A 20,791-nucleotide genomic window follows, 5' to 3' on the forward strand; every position below is an offset into this window, starting at 1 on the left:
TAATTTTCCTATTTCACATCACTCACTGAAGAGCTTATAAATCAGTTAGTTTTTAAATAATTTTGGCTAAATTTAAATTTTTTCAGCCATTAGATTTACTAATTTTTTTCTGAATTGAATAATATCTTAATTTTCACTTTTAAGAATTTTATCCATGGGATAAATTATCTACATCGATTAAGATTTTTTGGAGAAAACCAAATATCCACATAGGAAACAACACTGGTTAACACTGATCTCATTATTTTAACAACTTTCAATAGTAATTGTAATAATTATATTTGTGATGTTTAGAAAATTTTGAAGCCTTTCTAATAAATATTTTGTTTCAACAGTTCCACTTTTGCTAAATGCAAATAATCCAGAAAAATTTCCTTGGTAGGAAAATTATATTTTATTGATTAAAAATCATCATAATTAATTTACATAAATACTTTCATAAGCAAGCCCTAATGTAGCAGCTTTAAACAGAGAGTGATTTATCTCCTGAAAAGCAGAGCAGATGTAGAACCCCATTCATTAGAGAAACTATCTTAATATACAACTCATATTCACTAAGAAGTAATGCATTTTAAATAACTTTCAAGAAATTACTGTCCTGCAAAGCACAGTAGTTGATAATAATCATGGCAGGTTGTATACATAAGACAGAAAAAAGAGGTTACTCTATCCTTCTGATCATTCCATTTTTATTCAAAATTGAACACTTGGGAATTCATAAGGCTGTTTTACAAAGATACCCCACAAATCCTCCTTAATGATTTGCCGGAATTTATTATATTGAAATGATTTTGTATTTTCTTCCCCCATAGTAGCCCGCTACCTTTGTATTAACTCTAATATGAAGTGTTTGAAGAGCTACTTGCAGACAACTTGCAAGATTGAGCATGGGGGAAATGAGGAGGTTGGGCGAATGTTGAGTATTTGCTACTCTTTTGGACTTGACATGAAAGGAAAGCAAAGCAAAATGAAACACAGTCAAAGAAACAGCACAGCTGAGCAACCATGGGAGACATCGTTCAGGGAAAGCCTAGCCGTTCTCTCCTTTAAACCTCCCCACCTCCCTGGGTGCGATCATGTCATTTCTCTTATGCTGTCTGCATCACTCATCTTGAATCTCAGTAATTGGTTATGCCCCTGGATAGGCAAAAAGTCTAACTGCATTTCTAATCAACATCTGCAGTAAGCTGAAGCCTTTTCTAGTCTTTGTTGGTTTGCTCAGCAGGAAAACAATGACCTGATGGACCCCTGCTGTCCAAAATAAAAAAGAAAGAAAAAACTGAAAAAATGAAAGAAGACATTAGATAAATATTGTCTCAAATAGACATGGGCCTGCTTCAGAAGAGATAACCTAGCGCTTGTTAATATTTACTTTCCTTTAGAAAACCTGAATCAGAATTTCTAATAAAATTACTTTATAAAGATACTATTTAGGAAACACTGATAGGCCAGGATATCTTTGTATTTATTTAGTGTCTTCTATATGCCAGACACTATGAGAATACATTGAAAGGTTTTTATCCACACTGTTTACATAGAAGATCATATGAAGAATTTCATTAAATGAATTTCATAAAAATGCAGAAATGCATTTCTTTAATCTTGTTCCCTAAGTCATATGAAATCTCAACTAATGGCATATGTTTTGATAAATGCAATAAGCACTTCAAAATTTTCCAGATATTTCATTAAGTCATATGGAATCTCAATTAATTGCACATATTTTGATAAATGAAATAGCTTCAAAAATTTCCAGATATTTCAAAATGTAGGGTCGGCCAAACTCAGCAGCTCACACCTGTAATTGCAGCACTTTTGGAGGCCGAAGCAAGTAGATCACTTGAGGCCAGGAGTTTGAGACCACCCTGGCCAACATGGTGAAATCCCATCACTACTAAAAATACAAGAATTAACCGGGAGTGGTGGTGTGTGCCTGTAATCCCAGCTACTTGGGAGGCTGAGGCAGGAGAATCGCTTGAACCCGGAAGGCAGAGGTTGCAGTGAGCCGAGATCGCACTACTACACTCCAGCCTGGGTGACAGAGCACAGCTAGACTGTCTCTCAAAAACAAAAACAAAACAAAATATCAAAATACAGGGTCAGTTCCCACCTCTTTCACTTGTTACTTCTGTGAAATTGAACAACTGGCTTAACCTCCCTGAGTCTTCATTGTCCCATCTGCAAAATGGGAAATGCCTACCTCAATGTGCCAGTGTCAAAAGTAAATGAAAAGACATGAAGAACTTTACATTGTGCCCGATACATAGTAAGCACTAAACAAGTAAGAGCTACCATTGTTTTTCACTACTATATTTTATTATTGTTCCCCACATCTTATACTCCTTTGCCATTATTACAAAAAAATTATAGTGACTTTGATTGCAAGAGAACAAGGGGCACACTTGACTTATTTTTGTGTCCCTATCACCCAGCAAACTGACTGACACACAGTAGCTGCTTAATAAATGTTTGATTAAATAACAAATATGTAGCTTTTATTGAAGTAAATTGTTCATTATATAATGTAGAGGGCATTTAGAAAATTAGATTATAAATACTAGCTAAAGAAACTTGCACACACAAACTAATACAGTAATATATGTACTTGAGTACAAAAATTCATGTGTTCAGATATTGCAGACACTTGTGAATTGACCTTCAACTGTAGTACCAAATGGAGCCTTTGCTATACCCCTTTTGAAAAACTCTCAAACTTGTTACACTTACAGATAATAGTTGTACAACCATTTCAATCTGAATTTAAGCATTTTGCATATATGTGGCTCTTGCTTTTTTCTAAGTACACTTCCATATTTTAAAAAGGTTATTTTAAAAAAGAGAGAAAATATAAGAATTAGCTCCTAGTAACTATTAATATTTTATAGCATATTTTAGAAAATAATAATGCTTTGCAACAATTCACCAATTTTATAACCACATTTGCTAAACTCTTTATATTTTCACAATGTTTTCCATAAACTACTGCATAATTTTCATCTATCTAAAGAAGAGGCAATTGGATGCCTTACTTTTATGTGTGGAAGAACTCTTTACCTGATTCCAGCGTTAGAATATTCATCGAATTAAAAAAAGTGGGAGGTTTCTGGGTCATTTGGCCATGCCAACCTAAGGCAGGATTTAAGAACACAGTAGAAGGACCAATCCTGGATAACTGCCCACTGTAGAATTATTTAGGGCATCTCTATGAGAAAATAAAATGTCCTATAATTCACGTTTTATTAAATTTTTAAAAGGGGTTCTACATTTATGAAGTACTTAAAAACAAAATCAGAATTAGTGTAGGTTGCCATGTTATCCATGCAAAGTAAATTACCTTCTATTGTACAGTTTTAAGAGCAAATTCAACTTCCCCAATTATGAATTTTCTGGGGAAAAAGAAAAGACTTTTATGACAGATTACCAAATAAATGTTACAGTACAATTTTATAAAATATGAATACATTATCTCAATAATGTTGTAGCCAAAGGTGGTCACTCCTTGTCTGCAAATGACCGGAAAAACTCAGATGTGACCAGGGACTCTCTCCATATTATGTGTTCACCAGGTTTATCTTTGGTTGGTGGCTTTAGGTGCCACTTACAAAATCAAGTGCTTTTTGCTAAAATGTCTCTTTAGTGCATGTCTTTTAATGGTTTGGTTTAAGGGTGTGTGTGTGTGTATATGTGTGTGTGTGTGTGTGTGTGCGTGTAACTGAAAACTGTCCAGTAATTATTAGCCACTGATAAACTTTTTCATTTTATCAGGATTTTCACCATAATTATTCATCAAATTTTCTGTCTCACTTGCTTAGAAAACTAAATGGGAATATCACCTCAAGTGTATGCTCATTACAACTGGAGGAAAATTATCAGCATCACTAGGGAAATGTTTTATAATATAATTAAATTTCATGGAGCACAAACCATGCTTAAAGCCAAAATATTGGACAACATTAGGAAAGCAGATTTAATGCAAATAACTATTTAAGAATTTTTTAACTATTGATTCATTTTTTCTTTGAATGATAGTGTACCAAGTGCCTGCTCTGAGAAAGGCATCTTGCCAAACACTAGAGATCAAAGAAAAATGATGTAACCTTTTTCTTAAAGGAAGTCACAGTTGAATGTGGCTAAATAAGATGCAGAATATGGAAACCTGTGACCTTGAATTAGTCTTTTATTAGGTGAAGCTGACTACTGAATAATCTTTAATTTCATGAAATATTTTAGAAATACTCATTTCATTGCCAAAGAATATAATTTATGCTTCTTTAGATAATTATTAACTGGCACTTCTCCCACCACAGTCATAGTGCTAGGTTTTTAATACTTTCTCAAATGGAAATTTAAAGATTTCAGTTTTAGTATCCAATGCAAAGCAATTTAATCTCTTCTAAGCATACTTATATATTCATCTGTTTTATTATTGACTTCTAGCTACACCAAATCAGTATGTGTACCAATACTAAATACAATCTTTTGTCAAATTCTGAAATTGGAAAGTTACATAAGGTTTTTCAAATGTTGTATTATTTCTCCTTTACAGTTCTACTTCTCTCATTATAGGAATCCCCATATGTTATGTACAAGAAAAATCATGAAATGTTTGAAGGAAATGACAAGTATGAAGGATACTGTGTAGATTTGGCATCTGAAATTGCAAAACATATTGGTATCAAGTATAAAATTGCCATTGTCCCTGATGGAAAATATGGAGCAAGGGATGCAGACACAAAAATCTGGAATGGGATGGTAGGAGAACTTGTTTATGGGGTAAGCAAATCAACTTATTGAAGAATTTACTTACATACACCTGAAACTTCTTTTCCCTTGGGCACATAACAATTTTTAAACGTCTATTATTGTTTAATTTGCAGCTACATTCCAAGAGGCATATACAGTGTTTAAATCTTTCTCTATTTTATTAATAATGCAATCCACAAACAATGAGAAAAACTGACACTTGATAAGATCAAAATCAGAAAGAAGATAAAAATTCAGAATATACAATCCTAGTTTTTTTAATTGACTTCAGGATCTGGAGTGACTATTCTTTTAAGTTTGATGCTGCCATGTATAGAACTACAAAACAAATATAATAGTAATCTTGTATTTGATAACTGTAGGAACAGGTTTCCTTCAACAATATAAAGATGGTCATTATTTTAGATAGTTATTTATATTTCCATTGTTTGTAATTACTCATAGATATCTTTTAAGTAATTGGTGAGGCAATCACTATATTACTTTATCCTCTATTAAATATTCATCAATAATGTCAGATTCTCAGAATTCTGCTGAACACAGTAAATTTAAACTTTATGCAGTGCCATCATTTTTTATACTAGTATACATAGCAAAACACAAAAGCCAGAATTTATTCCAAAGTGGGCCTCACATGAAAGCATGTTACGCGCCTCCCTTGAGTGTACCTGATATTGAGTGTACACATTCATAGCTGAAGGCAAATGCAACATAAATGTTCCTGCCTGAATCAGAGCAATATCAAGATCAATGTCTTCAGCTACCACTGCAAATGTCAAAATCAAACTGGCAATTATCACATGCTAGTGATAGCACAATATTTCAGAAGTCCAGAAACCAAATCTGTAGCTCGTAGGAAACTCTATTCATCGAGTAACCAATGAAGTAACACATACTCGAAATGTAATATGAAATTTCCTAAAAACCAACTTATATTTCACCTTCAAAATGTAGTCTGATTAATCCTCACAAGACCCCTTGGAAATGGAGAATTACACAGAGAGTCATCTTCTTTAGAAAACAATAAAGATAGAAAGATTTAGAACATAACTGAAGTCCTAGGAGGGACTCACTTTCCAAGCCAAAACTGCAATTCAGAAGGCAAAACTGCCTTCTGATAAAAAGGCAGACGATTCTGCATCTTGCCTTTTAGACCATGAAGCAATGAACATTCTTTGCACAGTACAGTAAAGCAGCTAAAACCTGCGCAGAATGAGGAAATTGTTAGACATTATGAAGCAATTGGTTAGTTTTATATCCATAGGAAAGAATTGCTGACCGCTTAGGTGACCCTAAATGAGAAAAAAAAATGCAGTTTAAAAAATAGCAAAATGTATTTTACCACAGAGTTCATCGACTGTTTCATATTGAGCTTTAAATTCCAAAGGAAAAGGGTTTCTAAAGCATTTGTTCTTTGGTTAATATTTTAAACTTTTGATACAGTAAGCATACCTTAGATGTTAACAATATCGAAGTTGTTGGAACTACTGTAATTCATTTCCTTTAGAAAACACTCTTGCATATTTCATCTCAAAAAATCATACTTGGATTACCAGTTAGTTATGAACAGCATAACTGACGTGAGTTACTTTCTGGGGCATTTGTCACACATCTCTTCTCTGGAGTCCCTACCCACTGGGCAGCCCAGACTCACTCTTTTGCAAGTGTTCTGACCACATTTCATTCAGGGAAAATTGTTTAAATAATGAAAACAAAGGATATGAAGGGAGTAGCATAATTAGCGAAAAAGTTATGTCAGTCCTATACATGTCACAATAACAAAAAGTCCCAAAGTTATGCAGTTCTCAAAGAGACAAAAGATAACATAATGGTTATTAATATTATATTCATATTCATTCCTCAGCCAGTCTGCAAGTGGTTAAAGACTCCAATCTCTGATGCTTGAGTTGTCCACTCTTTTCCCAAAAGGAATCTTCTTCCAGGTCTCTTACACACTCCACAGTCTAGGTACTTTCCATTTTGGTGTCTGCAAAGTCTATATTGTTTCTCAACGTTTTTTTTGTTGTTGTTGTTTTCCTACTGCAAACACATACATGAGTGCCTGGTTCCCAGGGCCCTAGGTAAAACTAAATCCATTCTCTTCTATAGAACAAAGTCTATTATATCTAGATGATTAACTCTGCAAAATTATTAAATTTGGATTCACTATATTTTTTTACTTTACTCCTTGCAAACTTTGTTGCTATAATTGTAATGAACAGATTGTCTGTGAGGCATTTACATGTTATCCAACACACCATGTGTGAGACCCAGAAGCCCAGAACCTCTCTCACACTCAGGTCCTTTTTGCTACCATGCCTGTGCACTAAAGCCAGTTCACCCTGATATCCTGCAGTGTGTGCTTCAGGGTCATTTCCTTGGCCTCTACCACACTTGGGGTGTGTGTATGTGTGTGTGTGTGTGTGTGTTTTAGTCCAAGGGAATAATTCTCAAAGCACATTCCATGGTCCACTAGCACCAGAATTACCTGTGGAGACATTTTACACGCTCAATTTTGGGAATTACTGAGAGGTCATGAAACAACGCACATGCAACATCCCCGATGTTGGCAGAGGAAGCCCATGTGTAACCTATCTCTATTAGTCTCTTTCTAGACTGTCACCTATCTCTAACTTTTTGAAAGTGTCCCTCATTGGACATGGATGTCACCACCTTCATACAACGTTCACTTTCTATGGCACTTAGTTTTCTCTTCAGAAAACACCTGTATTTCTCTTCATGTGTCTTTTTAAGGCTTCTTCCCTCACTAGTGGGAACTTGTGTAAATTAAAAATTTCAGAAGATACCTCACAGAACAATGTAGTATGTGAAAGGAGGCATTTCAAGTAAGTGAAAAGATGTGTTATTTATTTATTCCTGTTGGTACAGGAGGATGACTACTTGGAGAATTAACAATTTTCTAACACTTCATCATGGAAGATACCAAAAAGTGATAGGAGAATTATAGATACTAGAATAAAATGTATAATATTGATAGGAAAATGATTTTTCTAGAACATGAAACCAAAGGCTGAAAACACACACAAAAATAATTTTACATGGCTACAACAAAATTTAAAACCTACGTATTGCAAGAAAAGACCTTGAATTAAGTTATGGAAACAAAACAATTGATGATTAGGGAAAAAAACTGCAACATATATGGGAAATAAAAGTGAATATTTTAAATACATTTTAAAGTGCTCATAAATTAGGAAGTAAAAAAATGAATACTCAATATGGAAAAGTGGGGGCAGATTATTATAGTAATACATAAAAGAACAAGTAGCTATTCGTTTTATAATAACAAATTCAAATTAGGACAAGAAGATCTAATTTCCTTCCAGAAAATTGGTGAAGACAAGTAAACAGAGCTTTTCTGAGGTTTAAAACTGAACATGCCTTTGCATAGTGCTGGGGATGGTAGAAATTTGCATAATCTTTCTGGAGAAAAGTTGGGCAAAGTACATTATAAGCATTAAAAAGATTATTACTGTTTAGACCGGCCATTCCATTTCTAGAAATTTATCTTAAATAATTAAAGCATGTGTTAGGATTTGTCCTCAAAGATGTTCATAGCTTCACTGTTTTAAATTTTGTAAAGCTGGAAACAATATGAATATCCCTCAAACTTAATAAATGATTGAGTACATTTTGACATTTTTCCAATAAAGCATTTGCAATCATTAAAACTTACTTTTAACTTGTATACTGAAATGGAAAAGTGTTCATTATATTATTTGAGAAGAGAAAAAGAATTGTAAGACATAATGTTCTACATTATTCCTTTTTAAAAGAAATTAAAAATACTCTTCATAGAACAAAGTCTCTCAGAGTATATAGAAAGAAAAAACAAGAGTAGGTGATGGGAAAAGATAACATTTCCTAATGGGCTGGGTCATACTAATAAAATAATTAAAATATACTGATTTTTCTACAGCTAGTTCACATATCACTTATGTAACAAAAACTATACACATAATGATAGCTATGGGGAAAATAATAACCTTCTAGCAATGGTCTGACTCTTGTATACATGGGCTTTTATGATTTGAACAAAGTTTATTCCCTCTTGAAGGCATATGTGGTCAATTCTCAGTCACCCAGGGAGACGTGACTAAAACGTACCTTCCCCATTCTAACCCCCCAGTTGCCCTTCTAGCAAGCCCTTGGCCACTGTATAGAACCAGAAGCCTGAGGATAGGTAGGAGTCATTGCAAGAGTGGCAGCCTCTATGTAAGAATTTGTATGTCTGAGCATGTTTCTGACTCCATTTTAATATCAAGTATATTCCTTTTAAAATAAATAATCAAAACTCCCTTTTATTTGTAGATCATGTGACAGTTTAGTTTTCACACTACACTTGATTTCATTTGATTTTAGAGGTGGGGTGATTGACACTCTACACCTTATTTCATTTGATTTTAGAGGTGGTGGTGATTTAATAGAAGCAGCTCAGGCTCAAATCCCAGAGCGGCCATAATGTGTGAATCTCCCTTCTCTGAGTCTCAGTTTCATCATCTAGACAATGATAAACATACGACTCTTATGAGGAGTAAAAGAGAAGCTATTCAAAATATTTAGATCAGCATCAGATCAGCATCAGTCACAGAATCCCTCAATAAATGCTCACTATTACCTTATTAAGGCTTCTAATAAATAATCATCATAACGTTATGAGGTAAACAGGGAAAAAGTATCCTCATTTTATAGCTGTAGAAACAAGCTCAGAAAAATTGCTCAAAATGACAGAACTCTGAAAATGGAGGCTAGTGCCTTATGATTATAATACCTGAGAAATGAATCTACTGTTTTTCAAAATCTCTTTTTTTAAATGAAGATAAAGAAATCAAAATATGTGAATAGCAAGAAATAAATGCCAATTTCCAGATTTTTTTGTGTGTGCTGAATTGGAAAATATCGTCAAACAACGGATTTTCTTTTATCATACAAGCACAGGCTTTATGATCTGTTTTCTCATAGCTGGAAAGGAATAAAAAAGAAAAGACTGTTTGAAATTTGCAATTCATAATATTAAGGGATGGCCAAGTAATGAATCAGTGGCAATGCTCCAAATGAAACAGAAAAGGCTGCAGCATAGCAGCGTTCCTGGCCAGGAAATTCACAAATTCAGCCCTATGGAAAGACTGTCAAGTCTCCTCTGCACTGTCCCAGATCCTTAAAGACTAATACAGTAATTTGAGTTCAAGTTATTTTTGCTTATCCACTCTTTCTCTGTTTTCTATCCTTTTATCTAATTACTGGAACATATAAAAATGTTTTGTGCAATTTAAGTAATATCTTATGAAAAAATTATTATTCATGTTTGTATCTATCACTAGGCTTATACATTGTTGGCACTCCAAAAATAAACATAGAATAAACGCATGACTGGTTAGCTTTAAATGGATCATTCCAGTGCTAATTGCTTCATGAAATTCATTAACCTATGTGTCTCCATGTGTTTTTTCTCTTATAGAAAGCAGAGATTGCTATTGCCCCTCTGACAATCACTTTGGTACGAGAGGAGGTCATTGACTTTTCTAAGCCCTTCATGAGTTTGGGCATATCTATCATGATCAAAAAGCCTCAGAAATCCAAACCAGGAGTGTTTTCCTTCTTGGATCCTCTGGCCTATGAGATTTGGATGTGCATAGTCTTTGCCTACATTGGTGTCAGCGTGGTCTTATTCCTAGTTAGTAGATTTAGTCCATATGAGTGGCACACAGAAGAGCCAGAGGACGGAAAGGAAGGACCCAGCGACCAGCCTCCCAATGAGTTTGGCATCTTTAACAGCCTCTGGTTTTCCCTGGGTGCTTTTATGCAGCAAGGATGTGACATTTCACCCAGGTTAGTTTCAAATCTCTTAAGTTCTTCACTGATTTCCCAGTAATTCTAAATGTTGTGCAGATTATCTCTCTACATGTTCTTTTCCTGAAGACAGAGGACTATTTGAAACACAGAAAAAGACTTGCAATTCCCAAACAGCAATTTCTTCCAAGTTAGCACAAAATATGGATATATCATAAATATTAACTTTCTCAATAGCAAAGAAACTATGCAATCCATCAAAGCTCTCAAAAATCATTTAGTATTAATATTTCATTCATTGGTTTGACAAATGGAAACTGAAACCTAAATTGTAGAATAGGAATTCATTTCCGTTTTGTTTCTTTTTAAAAAACAAACACTTTTGCTATTATTGCAATTTTTTCCTATTATTGTTGTTGTTGCTCATTTTCAGAAATTAATGTTGGACTTAATTCTCATCTCACATAGCTTAAGGGAGATACCTGGAACCTGAGTCAAGATAGTAGGTACCAGATATACATTGTTTTATATAGCAATGCATAAATTAGCTAAGCAATAGGCAAAAAGCCAACCATGCAAACACTATGCTAGTTTTATGGAAATGTTTTTCAATATCTGTGGAGTCATGGCTCCCTTCCTTTGGATACCACTAAGATATCATTTAACCATTATATTCACCAAAAATGCAGGCTTCTTTTGCAAGAAAAAATGCCTTACTTATCTCATAGAGAAAGTAGCTGAAGGTATGAGAAGAAAAGTATTTACTTTAATTGTTGACTATATATTAGCATCACAAATATATGGATTTCTTTCTTTTTAGAAATGTATGCTTTCTCAAAAAAGAGGCATTTTGGGCACAATGCAATTTGTGTTTCTTAAGACCTAGGAAAATTATAAATATGTTTAAATTCCAATAACATAGGAATCTGACTTGAAAACTTTCAATTAATGAACTAAAAAGAAATCAAAGTAAGTCAAGTAATGGCTTTTAAAAGCCAGGATTAAGCAAATATTAAGTTAAACCCAATAGGTGTCTCTTTTATAATAGCAAGTATTATAATAAGGGAGTATTTTAACTTTGGAAATGCTATGAAAAATATGAAATCATTCTTCAAGTTTTAAAACAAATGTTTTACAACAATTTGCCCCAGGAATTTTAAGTAGTTTGATGGTTACAATAAGTGAGTTCAATGATGAACATTCTCTGGATTTTTTTACTCACCCCCTTCTCACATTTGCTCTGCACTCACACTCACCCACACATCCTTGATACCAGAGAAAGAGTGAAGACAGAAAATCGTATATGAGTGTGTAAAGATACTTTGAGACATGGTTCAACCTCCACTTAGCTCAGGAATGGACTATCAAGCAAACAAACAAAAAAAGCCTCAACTATGGTCACTTCGAGACCAATTCTAGACCCTCATCGGGTCCAATCTCACCTTGGCCTACATCCCATCATCCTGGCATACCTACATCTGACTGAAGGTAAAAACAAGTTATTTCCTTTAGTCTCAGAAAGGTACCTACAAACTTGCATCAAATCTAAGACTGCAGTCACTCTTCATAGGTATTGCTACTTTATGTACCACAAAGAGAGAAACAATGCTGCCAATTAAACCATGATACTATATTTTATCTCATCAACCATAGGCTGCATCCTAATTTCAGAGATGCTAAGAAATGAGGGCAGGAGAGTATTAATGAATTCAACTAAGTATTCCCCTTGTGCAGCTGAAGAAAAGCTATTAAGTTTTACATTTCTGCCATTTTCTTTAAACAATAAAAAGGAAATGGTTGTCATATTTTCAGTGGCATTTATATATTAAATACACCATAGAAGACATCAGATTATACAGAAATCCAGAATCATTCTTGAGCAGACTCTCAGAAAATAAAACAATACTTGGCAATTGTTATTTTTAAGTATGCATGGTGAATTGACAGTATTTCTTTTCTTTCTCTATGTTGGTTAAAGAAAGGAAAATGTGCATTATTTTATCCATGTTTAGATCCCTCTCAGGTCGAATTGTTGGAGGTGTTTGGTGGTTCTTTACACTCATCATTATATCATCTTATACTGCTAACCTCGCTGCTTTCCTGACGGTTGAGCGAATGGTCTCTCCCATAGAAAGTGCAGAAGACCTGGCCAAACAAACAGAAATTGCCTATGGAACACTGGATTCAGGGTCAACAAAAGAATTCTTCAGAGTAAGTTAAGGGAAAAACTAAAAATGAAATGTTTATCATTTTGAAATTCAGGCAATTTTTCCAACAATTATACCATGGGCTTTAGCTATTATAGGGTTTACAAACACAATAGTAATAGCTATGTTTAAGGCTAGTACTTCTAACTGGATTTTATAATCACTTTAATTTGCAAAAGGTAATTGACTTATTCATATTGCAAGAGGAACACTCTCTAAGGCATAGTAACAATGAAAAGGTAATTAAAACAACTTTATAACATAATTTATCCAAAACATTCCAATGTTGATAATGCTATGATAATATTGGATCTGGTAAGATTGGATTTATGTCTGCTTTTGGGCTGAGAGCGTAAAAATGAAAACTTGATGTTTGAAGAATACATTCAACTTGCTGCATTTGAAACACAAAACCTTAATTGCAGATTATACTACTTATGTGAGTTATATTATTCTATAACCTATTCTGTAACAATGAACTTCACAGCAACATATTTGCTTTCTCACAAGGTAATAACAGCAAGAACTTTTCCATTCTAGGCCCCTCTCTAGGACATTGTATGGCATTTAGTTTGTGCTGATTTCTCTGCTTTGCAGATAAAAATTTTCCAACTGATATAATTGTATTACATATATGGATACATGTATCATTGCATTATATATATGGATGTAATTGCATTGTATGTCCCTTTGACCTTCCATCGGAACAATAGAGGTTTTTATTTTAGTTTTTTTTAGTGTTTGTTCCATTACGGGGATGAATTTTTTTATCAAAAAACCCTTTTTCTAGTCTTTTTAAATCCAGAGCTATACATTTGGTAATGTCTGATAACAGATAGGCATTCATTTTGTGACTTCAAAACCCAAAAATTAAAAAGTTCGCCAGAGTGACATTTTTATGAATATCGAACTAGGTAAAAACGAACACATTTTATATTTATGTCAATTGTTTAAACACTAGAATATTTAATAGCATAGAAGACAGAACATATATTTTATTACTTTCTAAGCTTCCGTGGGAAAGTAGTAATAGCTCTTTGTTCGTGCCTACATACAGCACTTGAGAGATTACATTTCCATTTTAAATGTATTTATTTATAATCTTCTCATTCAATTCAGCTTAACAATTATAAACAACAAAATGTGCTACTCCTTAGGCCAGCTTTAACTTTTGTATACTTGAATTTCTGTAAGATATTTATCCTTTTTAAAGAAAATTTGATTATAGTATCCTAATATACTTTAGATGTTTACATAATATAATATCAAGATCAAATCACTCAAAAACTCAAATTCATCCTTGGGCATTGTTTAGAAAAGAAACCAGACAATGAACAATGTACTTGTCAACAATTTGGAGTATTATTAGGTATAATCTAAAATGTATAAGTTAATTACAAAACACTTATAGATTTTCTTAAAACTGTAAGTAATATTCATGACAGTAGATTTGATTAACAATAGTCTATGGATAAACTTGATTAAAAAAACTTTTTTTAACTTACCTAGCACATCCCTATTTCTACCGCTTAATAATAGAAACATTACTACTCTAATGTATTTCAGCATAATTTCAGTACAGTGCTGCCAGTTTATAACTGCTCCCATCCATAAGTAAGCAGGTAAAATTTAATGATTTTGCCTAAAAATTACTATGTATATGCACCAAAATAAAATACAAGTTTGTGCTATCATTTGCACTTTACTGAAAATTGATGACTGATTGTCATTTAAATAAAGACATTATTTGCAGGCTCATCATTCTGCCTTGAGTGATAAAGGGAAGAAGAAATGCTATATTGATTCCGTGAAAATATTTCAAAAGTAACTCACTGTAAAGCTCTTTAGCATTAAGCACACTGAAAATGTGTATATCTAATCTTTATAAAGTTACAAATGCTTAAATTCAAAGAACTGGTGAGGTAGATAAGAGAATATATTAAGAGAAATATAAGAATGGGGAAACCTGCTTCCTAGATTTATAGAGTCTTCCATACAAACTGTGCAAGCACCATTCCTTGTTTCCTTTCTCTCCAACCCAACTTCAGTTTTTAAATTGGAAGATTTTTATAATATAGGTATTTATTGTTGCAGAACATTCTGAACTCTAATGGGACAAGAAAATAATTTCCCCTGGCAACACGCTTTCAGGAATGCATAAATTTGGGTTCTTTGATAAAAATCTCATTCATTTCCTACCCTGTTTGCTTCCCTCCTCTCCCATACATGTTGACCTGGTTTAAATAAACCATTTGTCTGATGGGCTGAGGAAACCAGAATGTGAAGGGTATTTTTGTACCTGTCAAAATATTTTCTCATAGGAACACAATAATGGTACATCTATCAGCTCCACTAGGCTGCCTCAGGCAATGACCTATACTCAGTGCTTCAAAAAAATGTCGCAGTTATAATCAACTGAAAAAAGAATTAAGCCACAGGGGAAAACTACATCTGAATTCAACTATTGCCTTGGTTTTGCCCCATTATGAAACTTTATATACTTCATGTTTTATGTGCCATGGTAAGCCTAAATATAGAGGCATTTAAAGAGTCTGTACTTGTCACTTAATGCCAGCCTCGCTGTTTTGGTACTTTCACATTATTATACACCTGACTTAAACACAGTGATTTTCATTTCAATGCAGTTTCATCCTGTGCCTGTCTCAGTCATCAGTGAAATTGTGAATGCATAAATGATGTGCATTACTATCTTAGGGTTTATGATATTACCAAATAATGCATTGATGAGCTGTCACTAGAACATCAGTCTTGCCAAGTAAGCTACTAGAAGGGGAAAATAATTCACCGGATAGCAATGTAAACATTAACTATAACACATGACATTTGTACATAGTTTCTATTAGAAGCAGAAATGGTGGAATACTTAATTTAGGGAAAAGTAAAAGGATAGCACATTCTTTTAATTCCAAGAATTGTTTTAAGCAATAAAACAGTGTTTTAGATCAGATAGTTCCCCATGCTTTGAGTTTCACAATAAAGATGAAATAAATCGATCTGAGATTAATTTTCTAATTTCAAACAATAATGACTTCTATCTTTTCACTTCCCACACCACAGTTTTTAAACAGATACTACAGTTGAAGGTTTTAGGGACTTAAATGTTCCTTTATCACTGTACTTGATACAGTGACATTTGATACAGAGACCTACTGAGCTTGCTGGATCTGCAGAAATTTTCCTCATTTTAGCCTGTCTCATCAAATTTATGAATATTTGCTTGTCCTCACTCCTTAGCAATCACTCTCTTGCAGTCACAGATAAGGCACAGGGCTATTACTTCCAGTCCTACGCCCCTTGATTCCCCTTCATCCCGTTGTCCTGTGTATATGATCTTATCAGAATCAGATTTTCTAAAGATTAGCATGGTGACAAACCAGGCTAATTTCTTTTTTCAAAAACTTGCTTTTATCTTTCCATTTTATCTATATTTTTTCATTTCTAGTGTACTAAACCCTCTTATATTTAGCATAGCTACTCTGTGGATTCCTCTTTCTTCCAGATTTTAGAGGGATTAGTTCAACTTATTTTGCATTTAAGGTATACATAATTCAATGTATTTAAACAAATGCAGCAGTAATTTTCCACATACTAATATATAGAAATGGACTATTAAAAAGTAAAATATACTTTATTCTTTTTAAAAAGATTTATTTGCTTTAATACTATGCTGCATTCTATAGTTAAGTGATCTCTACAAATACCAAACCCTAAAAACACACTTTTTCCATTTTGCTGTGTTAGTTTTGTTTAACTGTCCTATTCCTTTAATAAACCACTTATTTGTAACTGGAAAATTGCCAAGTAATTAGCATGTTTTTTCATATTCTTAATAAATTCCATAAAATAGTTCAATTAAAACAATATTCACACTGATTTTATTTCTTCTGTTTTCTATGTTGTGTACATAGTAAAGTATAATGTATGTGGAGCTCTATACCTTTTTGGGTGAAACTCTCAAGTCAAGATTTAAATATATTTAAAAAGTAGTTATATGTTTAAAGGAAGTTTACCAGTACTTCTCTAAAAATTAAAATTATCAATATAGATATTGAGGGACAACCTGTATCAAGTGATTCAGAGAGGTAATATTTTTCAGAACTTGTAAAATGAAAGAGTTTGTTCTCTGGAACAGAACTCTACTTTTAGAGATGGAATGAATGAAGCATGGCAACATGCCATTCCTAGTGGATTCTGTACTTGAGGGCTTGGAATCCAAGTACTCATCAGTCCTGGAAGGATATAGAATCATTGAAATTTTCTAATATGAGGATTCTGTTGCCAGAAGTAACCTGTCATTGCCTAAATACACACACACACACACACACACACACACACACACCAATCTTCATATCATGAGATATTTTTTCAAGCGTTAATAGCATAAAAACATTACAAAAAATACTAAAAGATGTCAATTTCCCACCTTGATTATTTATCAACATTTGAATATAAGTTACTGGCCAGGTGTGGTGGCTCACGCCTGAAATCCTAACACTTTGGGAGGCCGAGGCGGTGGATTACCCGAGCTCAGGAGTTCGAGACCAGCCTGGCCAACATGATGAAACCCCGTCTCTACTAAAAAAATACAAAAATTAGCTGGGTGTGGTGGCGGGTTTCTGTAATCACAGGTACTCAGGAGGCTAAGACAGGAGAATTGCTTGAACCTGGGAGGCAGAGGTTGTAGTGAGCCAAGAGTATGCCACTACATTTCAGCCTGGGTGACAGAGCAAGACTCCATCTGCCCCCTCAAAAAAAAAATGAATATAGTTACCATAAAATATCTTTTTCTTTGGTGTTCAAGTTTGCAAATCAGTGATTGTGTGGTTTATTAGTTAGGTTTATTGATTACTTATTTCCGAACTTATGAAATCAAAAATTTGAATCCCACTTTTATTCATTTATTTCTTTGTCCAGCTGAATAATTTGTCTTTGCCCAGGTATTCAAGTTATATGTTGATTAGTAAAGAACTGCCTCTTGTTGAATTCTATATTTTGGTAAACAAAGGAAGCTCAATGTAAATAAATGTACACACTACTCAGCAATGAGCCTCACACAAAGACGTAAGTCTGAATGAGGTCTTCACTTTTTTTTTTTTGGATTCAGATACAAAATTGCAGCCCCTTGTTATTGAAAACAAATGCAGTTGCACCAGACAAGATTCAGGCTTTTCTTTTTTTTTTTTTTTTTTTTTAGATGGAGTCTCACTTTGTCACCCAGGCTGGAGTGCAGTGGTATGATCTTGGCTCACTGTAACCTCTGCCTCCCAGGTCTGAGCAATTCTCATGCCTCAGCCCCCTTAGTAGCTGGGACTACAGGCATGCGCTGCTATGCCCAGCTAATTTTTGTACTTTTAGTAGACACAGGGTTTCACCATGTTGGCCAGGCTGGTCTTGAACTCCTGATCTCATATATTGAACTTTATGATCAGGTGATCCACCTGCTTCAGACTCCCAAAATGTTGGGATTACAGTCTGAGCCACGGCACCTGGCCAGTGCTTTCCTATATTATTAAATATATCTTTTGGAGACATTTCAGTTCACTAAAAATGTGTGAATGAAAAATTTAATGCAAATGCAGATAACAAGAAAAAGGACCTGGGTAAATTAAGTAGTGAGAGTAATGTATTAATAGATAGAGCTCAAGTAGACAGAAGTAATTTACAAATATAAATAAGTTTCTTGGCTGGAGTCAAGGGGATTAGAATGACCAACTCCCTAGAACACAAAATTGGAAAATAGGAATCACTTCTCTTTAAAGTTCAATATATGTTCTATTTGAAAATTTTCTCAGAAAATGTCTAAAAATGTTTCAATCAACCTAGAGTTTGATTCTTGCGTTAGGGATATTTGGTTTGTAAGCTATACCAGGTTTTGCCTCTTCCTTTGGTGTTCAATTACTGACTTGATATGGACTGTATTTTTGTATATATCTTACTAGAATCATGTACACTAAAATTTGGGGGCATGAAAAAAGATAAAAATAAAATAACAGCCAGACATGGTGGCTCACACCTGTAATCCCAGCACTTTGGGAGGCTGAGGCAGTAGGATTGCTTGAGGTCAAGAGTTTGAGACCAGCCTGGGCAACATAACAAGATCCCATCTTTAAAAAAAATTTTTTTTTTAATTAGCTGGACATGGTGGCATGCACCTGTAGTCCAAGCTATGCAGGAGGCTGAGGCGGGAGGATCTCTTGAGCCCAGGAGTTGTGGGTTACAGTGAGCTATGATCATGTCACTGCACTCCAGTCTGGGCAACTCAGGAAGACCCTGTCTCCAAAAAATCTAAAAAAACATAAAATAAAACAACAACCCTCCTTGTTTGTTATAAATAAAATACAGTATTAAAAGGAATTTTACAAACTTGAAATAAAATCTTAGCTTTTTTTTAAGTTTACCATGAACGTGATATAAAACATGATTTCAAATATTCAAGTCTCTTCATCGCAGTCTACATAGAAAAAAGACAGTAATAGATTACTATTTAAGCAGGTGAGTGTGGTAACTGTTATGGCAAGAGGTTTGGGCTTCTTCAGATATCACTTTTAAATGTTTATCATTTCCACAATTTCCTTAAACAGTGTTAAAAGGCAGTTTTCCTATTTGAAAAGAATAATATTACTATTATGTTACTCTGTGGCCAATTGGAGTTAGAGAGCAATGGAAAGATACTAAAACGCTTTACTCTTATCTTGGTTCAGCGAATATTAACATGTTGTTCCCTTCTTTCCTGTATTTAATTTTATTTTAATTTCCTCCAGAGATCAAAAATAGCAGTGTATGAAAAGATGTGGACCTACATGCGATCAGCAGAGCCATCAGTGTTCACTAGGACTACAGCTGAGGGAGTAGCTCGTGTCCGCAAATCCAAGGGCAAATTTGCATTTCTCCTGGAGTCCACTATGAATGAATACATTGAGCAGCGAAAGCCATGTGACACGATGAAAGTGGGAGGAAATCTGGATTCCAAAGGCTATGGAGTAGCAACGCCCAAGGGTTCCTCATTAAGGTGGGTGGAATAGTATAACAATATAACATGTGTTGTTATAGTATTCCACCTTCCCTGATGTGCCTGAGAGAATTATTTTGTTTTGTGTGTGAACATGGTATGTTTGTTTGTTTGTTTGTTTTCTTTTTCTCCATTTCATATATTTTGGTCAACAATCAGGTAATTTTTTTTAATTTTGGAATAATTAATCCTTGTTGACATATATCTTTGAAGGCCATATAAAAACCAAACTGGTTGAACACTAGCTGCTTCCAGTGGGCCTAAGGCATGGGTAGCATATGCTTCTTTATATCTCATCAAACTTTTTTGGCCACCAATATCTACACTACCATCATGTCAGTGATAATTCTACATTTTATCATTTTTTTTAATTATGCCTGGCCACTAGTCTCTGAGTAAGAAGAAATTAACCTCTTTCTAGCAAACCACTTTTTTTCCATTTCAATATTTTATTTATTATGGCATCTTTCTATTTGAGATTATCTTGAGGTTGTATTCATGCTAAGTTTGAAATAACATCTATTTATAAAAGCAATCACAGTCAGAGGAAAAAATGAGCTCTGGTTTTATAGTGCTTACTCAAGTCACACTCCTGCCTATTTTAAAGGGAGTGTGGTGTAAGTAAGATCTGTAAAATTAGACCCAATGGCAATCCAAAAATGCTTACAGATAGACCCCTGAAATGTGGTTAATGAGCAAACCATTACACGTGTGGATTAAGTGAGACTTTCATTCTTATGGAAATATTGGTTAAATCTGCCCTTTTCATCCTTTTGGTCCTGGACATAGAAAATTCACATGTTTATGTCCAGGAGGCAGAATTTCCTCTTTTCCTTAAGCAATTAAGGCTGCTGTTGAATTGATGGGGCTGGATCCCATCAAAAGTGATGATCGACAAATTACTCTGGTCTCAGTGCTGCTTAGGAGAAATGTATACAAAGCACAGATTCAAGAGGAAATCAGAATCTTTGCCAAAGGA

The 20,791-nt window shown here is 34.1% G+C and overlaps 1 protein-coding gene across 8 annotated transcripts in view; it reads left to right on the forward strand.

Moving 5' to 3' along the window:
- GRIA4 (glutamate ionotropic receptor AMPA type subunit 4) overlaps positions 1-20,791 on the forward strand; it is a 377,201-nt gene that overhangs the window by 309,277 nt on the left and 47,133 nt on the right. For all 8 annotated transcript variants that reach the window (XM_055356277.2, XM_055356275.2, XM_055356276.2 and 5 more), the window contains 4 exons: positions 4,567-4,773; positions 10,244-10,614; positions 12,588-12,786; positions 19,565-19,812. In XM_055356277.2, the coding sequence (XP_055212252.1) occupies positions 4,567-4,773; positions 10,244-10,614; positions 12,588-12,786; positions 19,565-19,812 (1,025 nt within the window). The remainder of the gene's footprint in view (positions 1-4,566; positions 4,774-10,243; positions 10,615-12,587; positions 12,787-19,564; positions 19,813-20,791) is intronic.

Source organism: Gorilla gorilla, chromosome 9, assembly GCF_029281585.2.
Source record: "Gorilla gorilla gorilla isolate KB3781 chromosome 9, NHGRI_mGorGor1-v2.1_pri, whole genome shotgun sequence".
NCBI lineage: Eukaryota > Metazoa > Chordata > Mammalia > Primates > Hominidae > Gorilla > Gorilla gorilla.